At 34.4% G+C, this 18218-nt stretch overlaps 1 protein-coding gene across 1 annotated transcript in view; it reads left to right on the top strand.

Annotated features, from left to right (window-relative positions):
• The window catches only part of LOC149068981 (putative fatty acyl-CoA reductase CG5065), a 59629-nt gene that overhangs the window by 35619 nt on the left and 5792 nt on the right, over positions 1 to 18218 (top strand). The window contains exons 2-11 of the mRNA XM_089251296.1: positions 3237 to 3380; positions 5701 to 5801; positions 8605 to 8721; positions 9054 to 9229; positions 10837 to 10909; positions 11066 to 11172; positions 11581 to 11758; positions 15074 to 15118; positions 16277 to 16395; positions 17410 to 17649. Of these exons, the coding sequence (XP_089107422.1) occupies positions 5712 to 5801; positions 8605 to 8721; positions 9054 to 9229; positions 10837 to 10909; positions 11066 to 11172; positions 11581 to 11758; positions 15074 to 15118; positions 16277 to 16395; positions 17410 to 17649 (1145 nt within the window). The 5' untranslated portion in view covers positions 3237 to 3380; positions 5701 to 5711. The remainder of the gene's footprint in view (positions 1 to 3236; positions 3381 to 5700; positions 5802 to 8604; positions 8722 to 9053; positions 9230 to 10836; positions 10910 to 11065; positions 11173 to 11580; positions 11759 to 15073; positions 15119 to 16276; positions 16396 to 17409; positions 17650 to 18218) is intronic.

Consider the following 18218-nt stretch of genomic DNA (forward strand, 5'->3'; position numbering starts at 1 on the left):
GTCAAAATTCTTCTGATAGTCTCTTCGTGCATCTAATATGGTGTAATCCCCATTCATGAAAGTTTTTTTACCTTCATTCTTATCTGCAGATGCTGGTCAGCAGGTGTCTCAGCGTTTGTTGTCCGGTATTTTTGTCATTTTGTCAGATAAATTTTTTGTTCCGCAAAGTAGAAATATCTACCTGCTTATGATTGCTGTAGAAAATAAAAAAAGATGCAGATTGACTGAAGTGGAAATTTCTCAGAAGTTGGCAAAGGCTGTGTGAGACAAATCCAGAAAGAGTAGGTGCTGATAATGAGAATTTAGAGGAGAATGGAAACTACCCCAGGCATTGTGAACATTTGCGAAGTATTGATGATAAATGTTTGAATAAGGATGAAGTTATACCCTCTAACAATGCCTCAGCTGATGCAAAATGAAATGCACTAGAAACAATAAACACAAACCACATAGAAGCCACCAATGAAAACCTTGTCCTACACCAAACGTTAACTGATTTCTATAAATATCTGAGATTTCAATAATATCCTGTCTAGCGATTGAGAAGAAATTGTTGCAAATTGAAGTGTATACAATTTCAAGGGACTTCCGACTTCCTCGTCAATAGGATGTTAAGGATTCCAAAATATTTTACGAGAAACCCATTACTTACAGATATTGATTCCACATCACTGGAATTATGTGAATTTTTTCAAATCTAAATCGACAAACTTGGCTGAAACTTATCGGAAAGAACATTGTCAAGCAAGGGCGTAGCGAGGGGGGGGGGACTTGGGGGTCTGCCCCCCCCCCCGAAATATGAGAAAATGACCGAAAAAAGGGAAAAAGATGGCCAAATCCATTGTTTTGTCACTTTGGTCCCCCCCCCCCCCCAAACGAAATTTCTGGCTACGCCCCTGTTGTCAAGTGCTTTCAACTTTGAAAAAATAAATAAATCAAGATCATACTCGTTGATCCTATTCAAAACTGAGAGGTGATGTAGCATTGAAATCATATCAGGAATATAGAAAATACAAATCCCCAAGTCTCGAGTTTTCTCCACATTGATGCACATCAAGAGAGATCGTTTGCATAGAATGTTTTAAAAAATAAATAGTAATAAAAATATTTTTCAATTTCATTCCAGTTCAAGATGATAATAATAATAACGGGATCAGCACGTATTCCCAAGAGATCGTTATGATCTGTCCAGGGAATTTGTTGGTGTTAGTAGACATCCATGCCCGACCTAGGATTTGAACCCAGACCTGCACAGTCAGAAGCGAGCTCCCTAACCACTGGACTGCCAGGCGGCGTATGTCATAAATTAAAATTTATAATATATTATTAGTCAACAAGAGGCCAGGACCTGTACAGTCGACTGTAGACAATTGTGAGGTAACTTACAGTTCCAATTGATTTGAAAGGAAGTTTGAGATGGCCACATTCTTCTTAACCTTTTCAATGCAAAATATGATAGGTGGTAACTGATGTTATAGGACTTGAATCAATGTTTTCCAAATCTCACAAATGGGGAAAAAAACGAGAAAATTTTCATTTCGCTATAAACTATTGATAAAAAAATATTTGAGATTATGAAAAAGATAAAGTATGCATACATCATACATATGATTGAAAAAAAAAATTATTTTTTTAAAATAGAAAGTTATAATTTTAAAACTTGAAAATTGACTGGGTTTAAAAAGTCCTTGAAATGGACATTTCTTAAGGACGCTTCCTTAAGAAATGGAAATTTGTTCACGTTTTAAAAATCTATTGATGAAAAAAATTAAAAACAGAGTGGCAACTTGTTAGAAACAGGAATATAAATAAAAATGATGAAAAAAAAAGTTCTGTGTCAAATACGGGGTGATTATAAAAAAACTATCCCGACATATGGGCCCCTAACTATCATACCATTCACTGAAACTGAATGAAATTTTGGCATAAGGTATTTTGAGGTATGCGCTCAAGAATGATATGGAAAACAACAGTGTCACTCTAGCAGTTACGGTTACAGTGAGAAAATTTCGAAAATATCAAATGGCAACACCAAGTTTTTTGTATTGGAATGCGATCTCTATACTGAAAAACACTAAATAGCGTTGGAATGGCACCTGTAGCACGAAAATCCCCGGAACTAGGCAAGGAAAAAATTAAAAAGGACTTTGCCGTGCACCAGAGCATTAATGTTCGTTTCATTCGTCACACCGTTTCTTCGGCTGAAATCCCAGCCTGATTAGTCCTCCACAAGGTCATGTGGAAAATTTGTGAAACACAATAAAATGCTTTATTTTATGCTGCTTCTCTGTCCTTATTGGTTGTCCTCACTTTTAGCCTATCTACCGCCAGTGATTTTCATGCTACAGTTGCCGTTCGAATGCTATTTAGGGTTTTTCACAATGGAGATCACATTCCAATACAAAAAACTTGGTGTTGCCATTTGATATTTTCGAAGTTTTCTCACTGTAACCGTAACTGTTAGAGTGACACTGTTGTTTTCCATATCATTCTTGAGAGCATACATCAAAATACCTTATGCCAAAATTTCATTCAGTTTCTGTGAATGGTATGATAGTTAGGGGCCCATATGTCGGGATAGTTTTTTTAAAATCACCCTGTATATTTAATGTGAACTGCTGGGGGACACAATTTAGGCCAATTTCATGAGAATCACCCATATATATTTATATATATTTTGGATCCTTCCACTCTTTGAAAAGAACATTTAACTTTAAATAAGGTGGCTGACTTAAGAGCATCATGGATCCCCGAGCCATTTTTTGGAGGCCCTACCTACCACTGCTACTTCCCCCCCCCCCCCCCCGCGGAACCCCCAACGAATCGGTACATGCGGGAATGTGCGTGTACGTGACTTTCGTTTTTTTGACTGAATTTTTTTTTTTTGCTTAATCAAACCTTGAGTATTGATAGCATTGTGTGGTCCTATGTACCTCCTCTGATATTTGTAAGTTCATTAGCGTTCCAACATTGTTGACTCTATCACTATTCTTATTACTTGGTAGCTTAGGTAGAACTATTTTTTTAGTTCTTAGGCTAGTGTATATGACTTTATCTATGCTAATCTCAAATCCCAGCCATTCTATCTGGGTATAGATCTGCTTACCTTCGTTTGACAATATTTGCAAATCTTAGTTATGTTACATTCTTTTCATACTGAAAAAAAAATTTGGATTTTTTTTAGTTATCTATTGCTTTGAGAGAGCTAAAATGTACTTCAATTTTATTCTTTTCAGATTGCTGAGCTAAAAGCTGTCCTTACATTTAAATGCAAATATGAATTGGTTTCTTTTGAAGATTTTAAAGAATCACTACCGGGAGTGAAATCACTCTAGGAAAAATAATCAAGAACAATAATTCCACAAATTAATACAATTGAGGTAAGAAAAAAATATTTCTTTAAATACATCATGCTTTAGGCAATGGTTTGGAGAAAACCTTTGATAAATTTTATAACATTTTTCTAACTGCTCTCGTGCTAACCTTTTCTGTGAATTAAATTTACTTTTTACCAGCTGAATTCAACTAATTCATTCATCTGATTTGAGCCATGGTTATGAAATGAATAAAAGTGAATAATAGAACTAAGTATTTATAATCTTGAGTTACAGTAATATACAGTAGTACAGTCAAATCTCGTTAATAAGTCATTCTTGGGAGATCAAAAATAGGACCTCGTAAACGGAGTGATTCGTTAGACGGAGTAAACTATTGCCGTGCTGATTCCTGTCTCACCATTGATGCATTCTTGCAGAAAAAACTAAAATTTGTTATTCAAATAGGTTCAGAGTCATGAAAATTGGCAGCATGAACACAAAAAAAGCACAACTCTACAACATAGATATAGATACGTTAGGGCCATACATTCACTCAAAACACACATTCCGGCATGTGCCTATTTGTTAGAAATTCTAAATAGGAATGTGTATGAGGTGCATGTGTGGTTAAGTAGTAGTAGTACCTCGACCTGCGGAAACCTGTCTTGCAAGTAACCCAAGTTATAAGCAAATGATATATATTTGCTGAAAATGAACAGACTTGAGTAAATATTTCACCAATGACCATGAAATGTACTAGAAAAAAAGCTCACTTTCAGTACATGAAAGTAGTTTTCCAACTTTAAGGCTCAAACACGATCCTGTCCCCTATTTGAAAAAAAAGTCTTTCTGCAGAGAGCAAGCAGCCCTTCAACATATTACTTACATAACAATTCAAGCATATGCTATTTTCACTTCGAAATGTGGGGAAAAACATGATGGCGCACCACCAGAACACAAAAGGTGTATGAATCTGACAACATAAATATGTTAGGGCCACATATATGCTGAGGACATACATTCCGGCATATACCAATTCATTTGAAATTCTGCTGAAAAATGTTTACTAGGTGCATGTACGTTTAAATAGTAAATAAAAACTCAAGCACTTTGAATAAGACTGGAAGCTAAACATGGTTTCAGATTGTACTGTGTAGTTACTTTATATGTCTCGTAAGGGAAATTACATTTAATTCTGTGGGTATACTACTTAATCATGCATGCAACTCGTATACATTTGTTTAAGGAATTTCTAAAAAATTGGTGCATCCAGTATTTTGTGTTGTGAGTGTACGTGTGGCCCTTATGTATTTATGTTGTCAGAATTATACTTGCTTCATGTTCTTGCTGGTGTGGCCATCCACCTTCCATATTTTAAAGAGAAGCTGGCAAGTGCTTGAATTTTCATATTGTGTAAGTATCACATTGAAGGTCTCCCTGATCTCTGCTGAGAGACTTTTTCAAATAGAAGACTGGTTTGCATTTGTGGCTCAAAGTTGGAAAATTGCAGAAAACCATCTTCACAGTGTTGAAATTATGTAATTTTTACCAGTTTAATTCATATGTTATATGTATTTAGCTTTGCATGCTACGTGGAGGGGGGGAAGAACAAATTTAAGGTTTTCCTTTTTATTTTATGTGGAAAAGTTTTGTTTGAGACACGAGTGGCTTTCAGGGATAAATCAATGTGGTGAATTGAGATATCATTTTGCCCTGGCTCTTTGAGCTTCATAAGAATTTTTTTTTCTGAAATGTTTTTCAAATATGGTTGTTTTAACCATCAGATTTTGTGTGAGTAAACTAAGTAAATTTTTATACAAACCATAATAAAATTTTGTGCATTTAGGCCTTGTCATTCAAAAGAAAATTGCTGAAAACATGATGAAAATTTAGAATATTTTTCTGATGTTGATATGAAATTTGTCCTGTCTATGGTCAGGGCAGACAAAATGTCAGGGGCAAGGTTTTTGTACTGGTTCAACCGCGCAATTCCATATAACACCAAACCTGTTATAGCCCCAGAACTTTTAAAAATAAATGGTTGCATTACATCGGCGTTCAACTGTAGTTTCGCAATTGTTTAAAATGGATAAATTTTCTATGATAGAGAAATTGTAATTGCATGACATATAAGTTTGCTATTTTCATACTTGGGTTTTTTCCACATCAACTCCAAAATGACAATCAACTGCAAGCTTTATGAAGGAATTTGAATATTTGTTAATTAATGATGTATTGGTAACTGTCAGTTATATTTTTTGTTATAAGTAAATTAAAGTAAAAAAAAAAAGCAATGGTGAATTCATTATTTAATCATAACTCTGAAACTTTTTCCCTGAAAAAAAGTTGTGGTATTTATAGGAAAAAATTTATTTGTATTTAGATTCCAAAAAAATGGCGGAAAAAGGAACATCATCACCTGTTGCAGAGTTCTACCAAAATCGAATAATATTCATCACTGGTGCTACAGGTTTTATGGGAAAGGTACACTTTTTTTTCTTTGATCCTTGCCATGATTAACGCAAATGGCTTATGAATAATTTTTCTTTTCAAACTTGTACCGTCTTCAAAATCCATTGTCATCATAAAGTTGTATGCCAAACCTTCGTGGGGGGGTTAAAATATGTACAGCTTCGGGCTGATAAGTCATGGTCAGGGATATTTATATCTTTTGATGTTTTGCCCACATTTGTGGCAGAAATCTTCAGAAGTGTAATTATGTGTGGGTCTCTGTCACAAGCGAGAAGAGTTTTGTCTGTTTGATTACATTGTGTTTGTCATCTTTATTTGTACATGAATAAGGTTTGACTGAATATGCTGAGCTCTAATTGGGCTGCATTTAAAGTTGCATGGTAATTGGTTGATGGGGGTCATTTCCTCTCTGACACTCATCTGGGTCACACTTGACTCGCTGTTCTGTTTGACTGATGAGACCTAAGCAGTATTCACTTTCATACTCTCCTCCTTTCGATTCATGTTCTTACTTTGCTTAAATATCTAAATTTTCTTCTCTGTGTAAGAAGTTGCAATATTGAGTATCTGATGACAGTGTTCTTATGACATCTTCTGATTTATGGGTGTTTTTAAATTTTATATTTTGTGCCTATTTTTAACATTTAGTATGTAATGGCTGGATTTTTTTTTTCCATTTCTTCAAATGCAATTTCTCTGATGCTGTTTGATTCTTGATGCAGTGCTTTTTATTATTTTTTATGTACACTTTTACACATTAATGAGGAAGACAGTATGCCCTGCCTCGAAAGCCCTCATGCATCAAACACTATCTGTGAAAGCCTAAGGTAACATTTTATGGGAGAGAAATTTCGTCTCTACACAAATGATTTTCTTTAAAGATTCTGAGAAAACCATTATTTTGCAACGAGACCTAAGAACAACCATTATTTAAATTGCACTAAATGGTACCTTAACAGAATATTGCCTATACTGCATGTAATACTTTGAATATCTACAAAAGAGGACAGACTTAGATTAACTCTGGATGATTGCATTTCTATTTATTATATTCACCATCTTTTAATTACAATAATGTATAATACAGCAGATATTTTCGTAGATTTGGTACCGTTGCATACAGGCTCTTTCAAATTATTTGCACAGCGGATATCTCTGCAACTGTTGACTTTAGGAACATGCTTCCAATTACGATAATTTTTCAATTGATATGTAGTTACTTGAAATCCCAAAATTTGTTCGAGGGGTCGTATACATAAAATATAAAGACATTAACTATGTTTAGGGTTTATGCTCTGCGCTGCAGTTGCTGTGGTTGATCAATAATCATGGAATTTCTTGTCAAAACGCTAATGCTTGGCAACTCTAACAGCCAAAAGAAAAACTGATAGTGCATGCTCTTCCAAATAAACCTATACATTCCCCCTCACAAGCAACTGTGTGGTAATGCATTCTGGGATTTACAGTTTCAATGTGATACAAGCTCCAATTATTGAAATGTAGATCCTGCTCTGGAAAGCCATTTACAAAAAAATTTCATTTTTTTTAAATACAATGTTTATATTAGGATATTTAATATATAAAACCACAATGTTTTGGCAACTTATCACTGTGTGGGCTTTTTTTATTGGCTCAAAAGTTACCATTTTTAGGGACTGCACACAAATGGAGTGAACTCACCCATTCACTTTTTGATTTACAATAAATATCCAATAAATTTTTTGGAAATTATTTTGATAATTACAGAATTTTTACAACTTTGAATTTAATTTACGCTTCACAATTTGTGAACCACACTCTCAATCATTGGCAACAAATGCTGAAAACTTCCGTCAAATATCTCCATTAATATTGCATTAAAAAATATGAATTTTTGTGAACGAATTCTCAGAGTCGCATTTGCATTTCACTAATAGTAGGAGTTTTAGTACGAAGGTCTACATAAAAAATTAGTTTTTCTATATATACAACTCCTTGGGAAATTTAAGGCATTTTGAGTAATCATAATGTCATTTGAAAACTTTCTGTAACTGGAAGTATGTTTCTTAAGTAATGGTTGCAGAGAGATATCTGCTGTACAAAAAATTTGGGAAAGCCTGTGTAGGTTTAAATCAGGAGTCTTCAATGAATGGCCTGCCAAGCTCATTAGTGATATGTGTAGCATAGCCTCCATAAAATGTCAAATGTGGCTTGCACTGTGCTAATGGTTTAAGGCACCTATCAGGTTTAAATCATATTTGGTTGTGGGTAGTCTTTGGTAGTAGCTGAATTGTAAATAATCAATGTTCTCTGTAGGCCTGGGGTTCTCAAACTTTTCCCACCCATACGGTGTCTCTTTCCTTAATCAGTGCTTATCTGTGGCTCCCCATAGCAGTTTAACAAGGAATCTCTTCTGAAAGCCTTTGTCAGTGCTACTGCCCCCTGACAAAAGTTGGAGGCACACTAGAGCTTCATGGCTCATAGTTTGAGAATCTCTGCTTTAAGCTATACATATGCACAACGAAAGTTATTCGGCACATGCAAAATCCAAAAATTTTTATTATTGAATCCCATTGGTGGATATAGCAGATTACCTTGCCACACTTAGAAAAATCATGTCCGTACAGTTTAAAAAAATCAGGGAATGTTGGCTCCCATATTGATCATTTTGCCATTAAAAATGCTTAAAGACTGTCACAATCTTTAATTGTAAAACAAAGTGTTTGTAAATGTCAGTGTTTCATGCAGTAAAACTGCTTGTCAATTTCAGTGACTGTTAAAAAATAAACTTGTTAATTCAAGCACCTTAATAATAATATTTTGCTGTTCACTTTAGGTTTTGGTAGAGAAATTACTCAGGACATGTTGCTCAGTGAAAAAAATTTATTTGTTGTTGCGGCCAAAAGAAGGACAAGAACCACGGCAACGACTGGAAGAACTATTAAGTATGAAGGTAAGGAACTCCCATTTTTTTTCTGATTGCCACTGCAATATAAAAACTAATAGAGTGAAGATAGATAGCAATACTTCATTAGCACATAACATAGATACACAACACCATTACACACACACACTTAATTTTTAAAATTCCTAATTTGATTGCTAATGTGATAGATCTCTCTAGCCACTTCCTTACACTCGATGGATTGAATGCCAGCAGCCAAGAATAATATTTGAAAATAGCAATATATATACTATAGTTATTCAAACTAATCACAATTTATTAGTTTGTGAAAATGTTTATCTATGATTGCAATCATGACTCATGTTATCTTTATATTGTAGATTTTTGAAAGAGTAAAGGCGGAGCAACCTGAAGCAATTTCGAAACTTGTAGCCGTTCATGGCGACCTCACCCTTCCTGGCTTAGGCATCAGCATGGCTGACATTGCCATCTTAACACGCGATGTATCAATTGTCTTTCATTCAGCTGCCACAGTAAAATTTGATGAGCCATTGAAGTAAGAAATATATATATATACACACACACACACAAGTTATAGTAAAAAATACTTTCCAGAGGAGTTCATTCATGAAAGTGTTCAGTTTGTCTAAATGGTTCAGGAGAAACATTTGAACTATGTTTAAAAACAATATCAATTATAAGTATTAATCAATTTTAAATTTCAAAATATGTGCATGTACAGCGAAACTTTATTTACACAAGTAACCACAAGTAACTTTATTTACGAATTGTGTTATACTAGCAAACATTTTTGATATATTTAAACTTGGTGAACTGGTGATATCTCTCAGTAATATGTATCTTGAGTAATAGGTACACCAAAGCTGCATAGGTAAGTAAGGACTGGTCTATAAAAGGTTTTGCATATTCATGTTGTTTGTCAATCCTCATGTGATCACAACTAAGCTGACAGTTCTCTTTCTCTCACTGAAAACAGTGAGTCGTAACAAATTCAGGAACCAGCCTCAATTAACAAAAACCTCCCATAGTTTTAGGAGCCCTTGTTTGACTTGGGGTCCTGTGGGCGTATTAGTTAAGACAGCGCTGACTATGGGGGTTATATTTGTAGCCCAAGCAAGCCCCATGAAAGATTGTCTCACCTTGATATGCATTAATTGCATGCAGAGGTTTCAAAGTGAAACCCAAGCTCATTTGTATGACTCAGAAAATACTTAAGCCCTCAATATGAAATATTTAAGAATATAAATAATGCAAAATATAAAACAACCTGTATTTCATCTTTGAAACAAATTGCAGCTGGCGTGAGGAAGATCAGGGGTTTGTCCTGACATTTTTTGTAGGGTCCTGTTTTTGTGGAAAATTTTCTTATTTTTGTGAAAAGAGTCATTAATTTCATGAAAAATAAGTAATTTTGTGGAAAGCAAAATAATCTAGCTAATAACAAAAGAAATGAAATGCCAAGTTTATGGTTTCATTAATTTTGTATTTTGAGGAGGGTCCCATTTTTCAGATCCGGAATTTTGTGAAGGGTCCATTTTCTGGACCCAAATTTTGGCTGGACAGACCCCCCCCCCCCCCCCCAGAGATGGTTGTGAATGTTGGATGAATTATCTGAGGTTCCATTATTTCTTATGGAAAGAAGTTTGCTTTGATGTATGAGTTTTTTGGATTATGAGCATGTTTAAGAAATGAATCTCACTCCCAAACTGAGATATCCAGTGTGTTTACATTTAGCGTATACAGTAGAATCTCTATTAACTGAGGCACATGGCAAAGCCAATGTTGACTGGTACTGTGCACTTTTGTTTGGTACAGTGTGGGAAGGAAACCAGTGGAATCCTGGTGATTTGTGAATAAAATTTGCATAATTCTTAAAATGAATGAAAACCACTAAAACCATTATATAGTTTCAAATTCAGTTTTTATTTGTTTAAAATAAATTCATTTGATCAGCATTACAGATTTTAATTTTTTACATTTTTGGGGATTGTCTCCAGTTAACTAAGGACCTCTTTATTTCCACAAATACTGAGTTTTGAGGATATTCACATTTGCTTATTATTTGATGTTATTACACTTTTCTATATGCTGTGATTATGTATATGACTATATAAAAGAACATTTTTTTTCCATTTCAAACAGACGTTCTGTTGACATGAATGTTCTTGGTACGAGACGATTAGTTGAGTTGTGCCACAAGATGGATCGCCTGGAAGTATGTACCATTATTTTATCAATTTTTCGCATGCATTACTGAAAGATTGATTTTTTTTCTTTAAATTTAATTATGCAAATATTTTCATAACACACAATATGTTTTTTTTCTACTTGGCCCCAGCAATTTATTTTAACATTAAATTTTCATTTATAGGCCCTTATTCATGTGTCAACTGCATACTGTAACTGCGATCGAGAAGTGGTGGATGAAATAATTTACCCGCCCCCAGTTGCGCCTCAAAAAATTGTAGATACAATAGAGTGAGTTATTTTTATTATAAACTCTTGGAATTTGTGTAATAAATCAGTAATTCGCAAGCAAAATTGATAATGAACACATCTGAAGATTGCTTTTTCCTTGCAAGGAAGAAAACAATTTATTATAATAAAATAGAATAACTCAGATGTGCATTGTGAAGATAAATATATCATATTTTTAATGACACATATTTTAATAACACATTTTTTTTTTAATTGTATTTGAGTTTTGCATAAATTTTCAGTTCTTTGATGTGTGACAGTTTAGTAACCAATTAAAACATTCAAATATTCTATTTCAAAGAAAAATTAAATATTTTTTCCTGTTCTGCTTTCTATTGCATATTTTTCTATGATTATGTAATTTTCATTTGCCTAATCATTTCTTGTTTGTGACACGTTTCACTGCAGATGGATGGACGAAAATTTAGTGGGAGTAGTCACACCACATCTGATAAAAGGAAGGCCAAACACCTACACCTACACAAAGGCTTTAGCAGAGTCTTTGCTTGTAGAGGAAAGTGGAAGCCTGCCTGTAGCCATAGTCCGCCCTTCCATTGTTACTGCCGCTTGGCGGGAGCCATATCCCGTGAGTGATTTAAGAATTTATTGTGTATATATTGAGAGTTCACTGTACACAGGGTGTTCTGTTAATGGACTGACAAACTCAGTGTTGTTAGGCATCAAGAGGAACAAAACTTGCAATGGAACATGTTGTCGCAAACCATGTTGAGAGGGCGAAAGTCGCAAAAACACACGCAGGCTCTGAGTCCAAAGGAGACAAAAGACAAGCAATCAACTGACATCCTCTGGATGTCATGATCGCTGAATGAGTTTGTGGATTTGCTGACCATATCTGACGTAAGCAGCGTCGCGAAACGCATGCGCTGCGGACGACATAAATTAGTGCTATTGCTGTGGTAAGCATGTGTAGCAGTTAGTTGTCTGTTTCAACGAGTACCGTGATACCTGACTACACGAATGAGGAATACGCTGATATGCATCTAATTTATCGTTCATCCATGATGGTGCCCCTGCACATTTTTCCCGTGAGTTGCGTAATCACCTCGGAGATACATGCCCAAGGAGGTGGATGCATGGGACCCATTGCTTGGCCTCCATGTTTGCTGAATCTCAATCCGTGTGACTTTTTTCTATGGGGTTACCTTAAATCACTCATTTATGCGATGCCTGTGGATACACTGAAAGATCTCGAAGTGTAGATTGATGTCGCTGTGGCAGACATCAAAAGCATACCTGGTATTTTCCAGGAATCATTTTTGTCATTGTAAACTGTGCAATGATGTCAGCGGCTGCCACTTCCAACAGCTCTTGTAATAATTAATCAAGTAAATCTTATTGTACTTTTTGTCGTTCCAGCATGATGTCGAAATCAGCATGCATTTTTTGCAATTTTCACCCTCTCCATGTGGTTTGTGACAACATGTTCCATTACAATTTTTATTCCTCTTGATGTCTACTAACAACACTCTGAGTTTGGCGGTCCATTAAAAGAACACCCTGTTTAATGACATATGGGGTAGCTGGTTAAAACTGTTGATCCTAAAGGCATATTTCCGGTTAGAAAAAGTATTCAAATAACGTGTTGAACTCAGATATATGCCATTCATGTTGCTGAGGGTAGTTATTAAAATAAAGAAATTGACATTTTATATGGACACCCTGTCCTCAAAAACACAATTAGAAAGTTATTGCCCTGTCTATCCTGATGCCTACAAAAAAAAGAAATTTTTAGGAGCAAATAAATGAGTTTAATTAGTGTATTAAGAGATGCTGCGTGAGAGTTTTTATATGAAATAAAATTTTGGGCGGATCAGAAAATTTAGAATATCAAAATAGAAATTTTTCCTCATTAATTATATAATTCTGAATATAAAACCCTTTAATCTACATATAAGTGAGAGTTTTATTATTTAACATATCTATCATGTTCAAAAAACTATTTGACATCATTGACAGTAAGTTTTTCACAGTTTTAATACTGAGTTAGTTTCTGGGGGGAAAAACCTAACCCTGATGCCCTATGATACATATTTTGAATAAACGGCTCTATTCCGCATAGCAAATTGAACAAAGGTGATGAGTAGCTTAGATAACTAAACCATAAAATTATATTTTATACTAGCTATAATACCCGGCGCTGCCCGGGTTTTCTTCAATGAGGTTGTTTGGATCACGCAATATCTCCCTCTTTCTTTGAGGGACATGCAAACCGTGTCTAAGTTAACCAATATGGCGACGTCCTGCGCGACTTCATGAAATAAACAAATCTAGATTTAAAGAAACATAGAAACGAATATATATTTTTTTCCTTTTTTTAAGGGACGCTAGGTATCTCGATTTCCCCCCCCCCCGAACTTTAAGTTATCCATCTGCCTGTTTCAGCTTTCAAAAATGCTTAATTGAAGCTGTGGAATTTCTTCAATGTACTTTACGGGCCCATAATTAATTTTAAAGCATCCTAAACTATATGAATTTATGCAGTTCAATATTAAAAGACAATACGAAGACATTAATTTTCATGCTTGAGAAGATAGCAGGTCCAGCTAATTACTTCATATTTAATCTCCCGGGCTTCGTATATCTCTAATCAAACTCAATATTTCTAGAATTCAATACAATTTTTAAAATTATTGATGTGACAGAAAACCCTGCCAAATTCCCACATTGCTACAGTAAAATCTGCAATTTTAACACTGATTTCTATGAGGATCACCCTTTTCCTGACCCTCAAAGCGATGCTGATGATGATTATGACGTCTATTCAAAAAGCCTCATTACTGAGAGTATCGAAAATGTTTCAAAGCATTATAAAGGCATAAACTATTGTAAATATACACATACTAACAGGATTAAAGAAGTGACAAACCGTTGTAAAGGCATACACATGTCTGAAACGCATTGCTAGGGAACCACGGTAACCAAAGTAAACGTTCGGAAAGTGATTGTTGAGGCCCAAAAACCATTGTTGCCCGACAGTTTTGTGCCCATTTGGGGCATTTGCCCTGCTCTGACGAAATTTTAAAGTAGCCTATCGTTCAAGTCGGGTCCCATTTGGTATATATGCAAAATTTGGCGACGATCGATCTAAAATTGTAGATTTGTATAGAGAACACACACACACAGACAGAAAATCAATTTTATATATATAGATGTTCTATATATATAAAATTCTAGACTCTTATGTTGAAAAATTCAAAATTGCAAATTATAATTAATATTTTGTTTTAATTATTGTAATAAATTAATGTTTAAAAATAAAACATTGTAATATGCAAAAAAGTTTTTCATTATGTTATATACTTATTGTGTTCAAAATGTTATCAAAAGAATTCATTTAGGTTTTTGACGGTTTAAACCAGTTTTTGACAATTTAAACCTGTTTTTGACACTTGTCATGTCAAAGTCAAAAACCCAATCCTGCTTTTGATACATCAATCCTGTATATTGTTATATTGTTAGCTCTTTTATTCGATTCTGATGAAATCAAATTGCTTATTAATATGATTACCCCCCCCCCCCCCAAAATCTAGAAATACAGTATTTTACAAATCAATAGCATTTACACTGCTTATTTGATAACTGAACGAATGAGTAAGCGGAAGAATAAATAAATTAGTTGCTTTTTCTCCAATTGCTTCTCAATAACAAAATGGTCTAAAATGTTCTTTATATGCGGTTAATTCAAGGTCTGAAGATACTCCTACATATGAGATGACAATGAATTCTTGCTGTGATTATGTTGGAAATTCGTGGAATTAACATAATTATGTGAATCTTTTGAAAATACGTGCATGTACTGTGCTTTCAAGTCTCTTTTAATGCATGTGACTTTTGGAATTCATTGACCGATTACAATTCCTATATTTTTTTTCATTTCTAGGGTTGGGTCGACAACTTCAATGGGCCAACAGGACTAATCGTTGCTGTAAGTGCTATTTATTATTTTCGCTTCTTATGTTTTAAACCAGAAAATGCCTGAATATTTATTTTAAAGAAAAATATTTGAAAGAAATTTTTAATTTAATTGATAAGTCTTGATTTTATTTATACGGTGAATACTCATTATATGTACGCATGTCTGTCAAAAGCAGACATTATATCAACAGAAAAACATATAGAATTATTTTATGAGGAAATTAGAGACATCAAAATGGCCATTTTGATAGAACGGTTGTTGCAGGCCATGGTACGACATATAATTAAATATAAAATGCACATATACACAATTAAATGCTCAGATGCATTGCTGTTGTGTGGCATTTAAAACTTTTAATGGCTTACTCAGTATTCAGATGCTTTAATTATTTCACTTAAGTTAACTCAGAATTAAGAGGCATTTTTTGACATCCCGAGACATTTTACAATTACGATTCAGCGCACTTGCCAAACAATAATATTAATTTGAAAGCTTGGTCACTCACCACTTTTCACATCATTGTATCATTTCACCAATTCACATTGTTATATGGCATCACTAAACCACCAAACATCTCTGTGGTTTTTTTTTTTAAACCTTATTTTGTCATGATCCCAGAGCGAGTGTCTCTGTTCTCACATTTTTACTAAAAAGATAAGAGAATAAACTTTCGGTTTCTTTGTTCAGGCCGAAATCAATCTGATTTTTTGAACAAAATGCTTGACTACTAGGTCGTGCTTCATAATAGGTCTAAGAATTAAAGAACAAGATATGTTATGAGAATCTTTACATATATCAGCGTCATGTCACAGCAAGTTGTGTGTCTGGTATAAACAGAATGATGGCATTGTGGTATTTCTAAGCTTGGAAAAGAAACTTAGTAGATGTTATCTTCTGATTAATATATTTGAAGTGGGATTTTTAGAACAAATACTTTGAAGGGGAAATTGTACGCTCACAACATGGGCGCAAAAATGGGAGTTGGTTGTGTATGCTTTAGCAAATAGAGCTTACAAATCGCCAAAAGACAAGGAAAATTAATACCACAAGCAATCGGGGCAAATAATTTTAGTGAAAAGTTTAATAGGACTCTAATATTATCAAAGCTTACCTTTTTTAAAATTACTTTCAATCATTTTTAAAACTATTTCTGTTTTTTCCCTGCAGACAAGCAAAGGAATTTTACGTTCTATGCACTGTAGCTCATCTGGGATAGCTGACCTCATTCCTGTAGACGTTGTTATTAATCTAGTCGTTACTGTTGCTTGGTACACTGCCACACATAGGTAAACCCTCCAAAGTTTGTTGTGTCAGTAAATTTACAAATGTAAATAGTATTTTTCAACGTTTGTATTCAATATTTTGTGATTTTTTTCAAATTACTTTTTTTTTTAAATATATTTTGTTTGGCTGCAGTACAATTGTATCAAGTATGGAAATTTATACTTGCACCTTAAGCAGATACAGCCTCCTCAAACGAAAGGGGGAAGAGGGGTTTCACACAGGATGTGTATAGTTAGGGAGGGGTTTGAATATCCACCTATGCTAATAATAAAACGTCTTATACTGAACAATAATATTTTGAACTAGACTTATTGAGAGAACATACTGTGAACTCAAAAGTATCATTACATGGTAAATACACCCACACCTGCACCCAACTTGCTATGCAATTTTCTGTGAAAAATGTCCAGTTCTAAAATTCAAAGCAGGGGCACAACACTGCACTAATTAAGTGGAGCCATGATTGATATATACCCGTGTGTGACTTTTACATGAATGGATAATTCCCCCCCCCCCATCCTTTCCATTTCTCGAGATTGGATTTCTGAAAATCCAGATTGAGGAGAAAGGGTAGTATATGTTGTCCAACAGGCATTCAAAATTAATCTATTTCTTCAGATAAGGAAAGAATGTATAGAGAAACTGACATGTTTTCATACTAGAAATCTGCATTTTCTCGTTTACATTTTTGAAACATGGCTGTCCGAAATAAGAGCAGCATGATGCCCTTGGACCTTAAATTGCATGTATGTACTTGTGTGTACGCAATTAATTATTATGATTTCATTATTAATATCATTAATTTTTTAATATCTTTCATATGTGTAATGAATGAATCAACAGAACTGTCTTTTGTACAAGAAATTTGATTTTATATAGAAATTCCTTAATCATTTGAGTCGCATTCAAGAATATATTGATCTCGTAGTTTACTCATGTACTTATTTCAATTGTATTTTCCCCCCGAAAAACATACATGTCATATACTCAATTTTTTTCTTTTAAACTTTTTCAAGGCCAAACCAGATAGCTGTCTACAACTGTACATCAGGTTCCGTGAACAAAGTGACATGGGGTAGCGTAGAAAGAATCGCCATTCCTCTAATTCTCCGTCATCCTAGTCTGGAAATATTCCGTTACCCAAACGGCAGCTTCACAAATAGCAAACTATATAATCTTTTCTCCGTTGTGTTGTATCATCACATCCCTGCTTACTTTCTGGACCTCGTGTCTGTCTTAACTGGTCATAAGCCAAGGTAAGTATTTTTTTCACTTGTATATATAATACTAGCTATATTACCCACCCTGTCTGGGTTTTTTCTATGTACCAGGGTTCGAGCTACAGTCGCATTTTTCGCAAAATATGAAAGAAAATCTTAGAAGGCAAAAGGAATAGTAGCCTCTTTCACAAAAATGCATACAGGAGGTACAAAACAATTGGTCATCCAACCATCAATTATTAGCATTGTAGCATTTTGCTAAAGCTTTTCCCCCCATTTTCGCTTTTCTGCGAAAGTAATTTTTTATCTAGCTTAAACCCTGCTATATACTGGGTATATTGATCTAGTGACAAGCCATTGTAAAGGAGTACATATGTCTGAAAGGCATTGTTTAGAAACCATTGTTAGAAACTAAAGTAGATTCTGAAAGTCATTGATAAGGCCCACAAATCATTGTTGCCTGACAATTTTTCACCCATTTTGGGCATTTGCCCAGCTCTGACAAACTTTTATAGTAGCCTATCCGTGAAGTCCTATCCTGTGTGGTGTATATATATGTAAAGTTTTGCGATTATTAGCTCAAAGTTGTAGATCCGTATAAAGAA

This window comes from Pholcus phalangioides, unplaced genomic scaffold (genome assembly GCF_987345545.1).
Source record: "Pholcus phalangioides strain wild (caught in Gottingen) unplaced genomic scaffold, Ppha-v1.0 ptg000024l_1, whole genome shotgun sequence".
NCBI lineage: Eukaryota > Metazoa > Arthropoda > Arachnida > Araneae > Pholcidae > Pholcus > Pholcus phalangioides.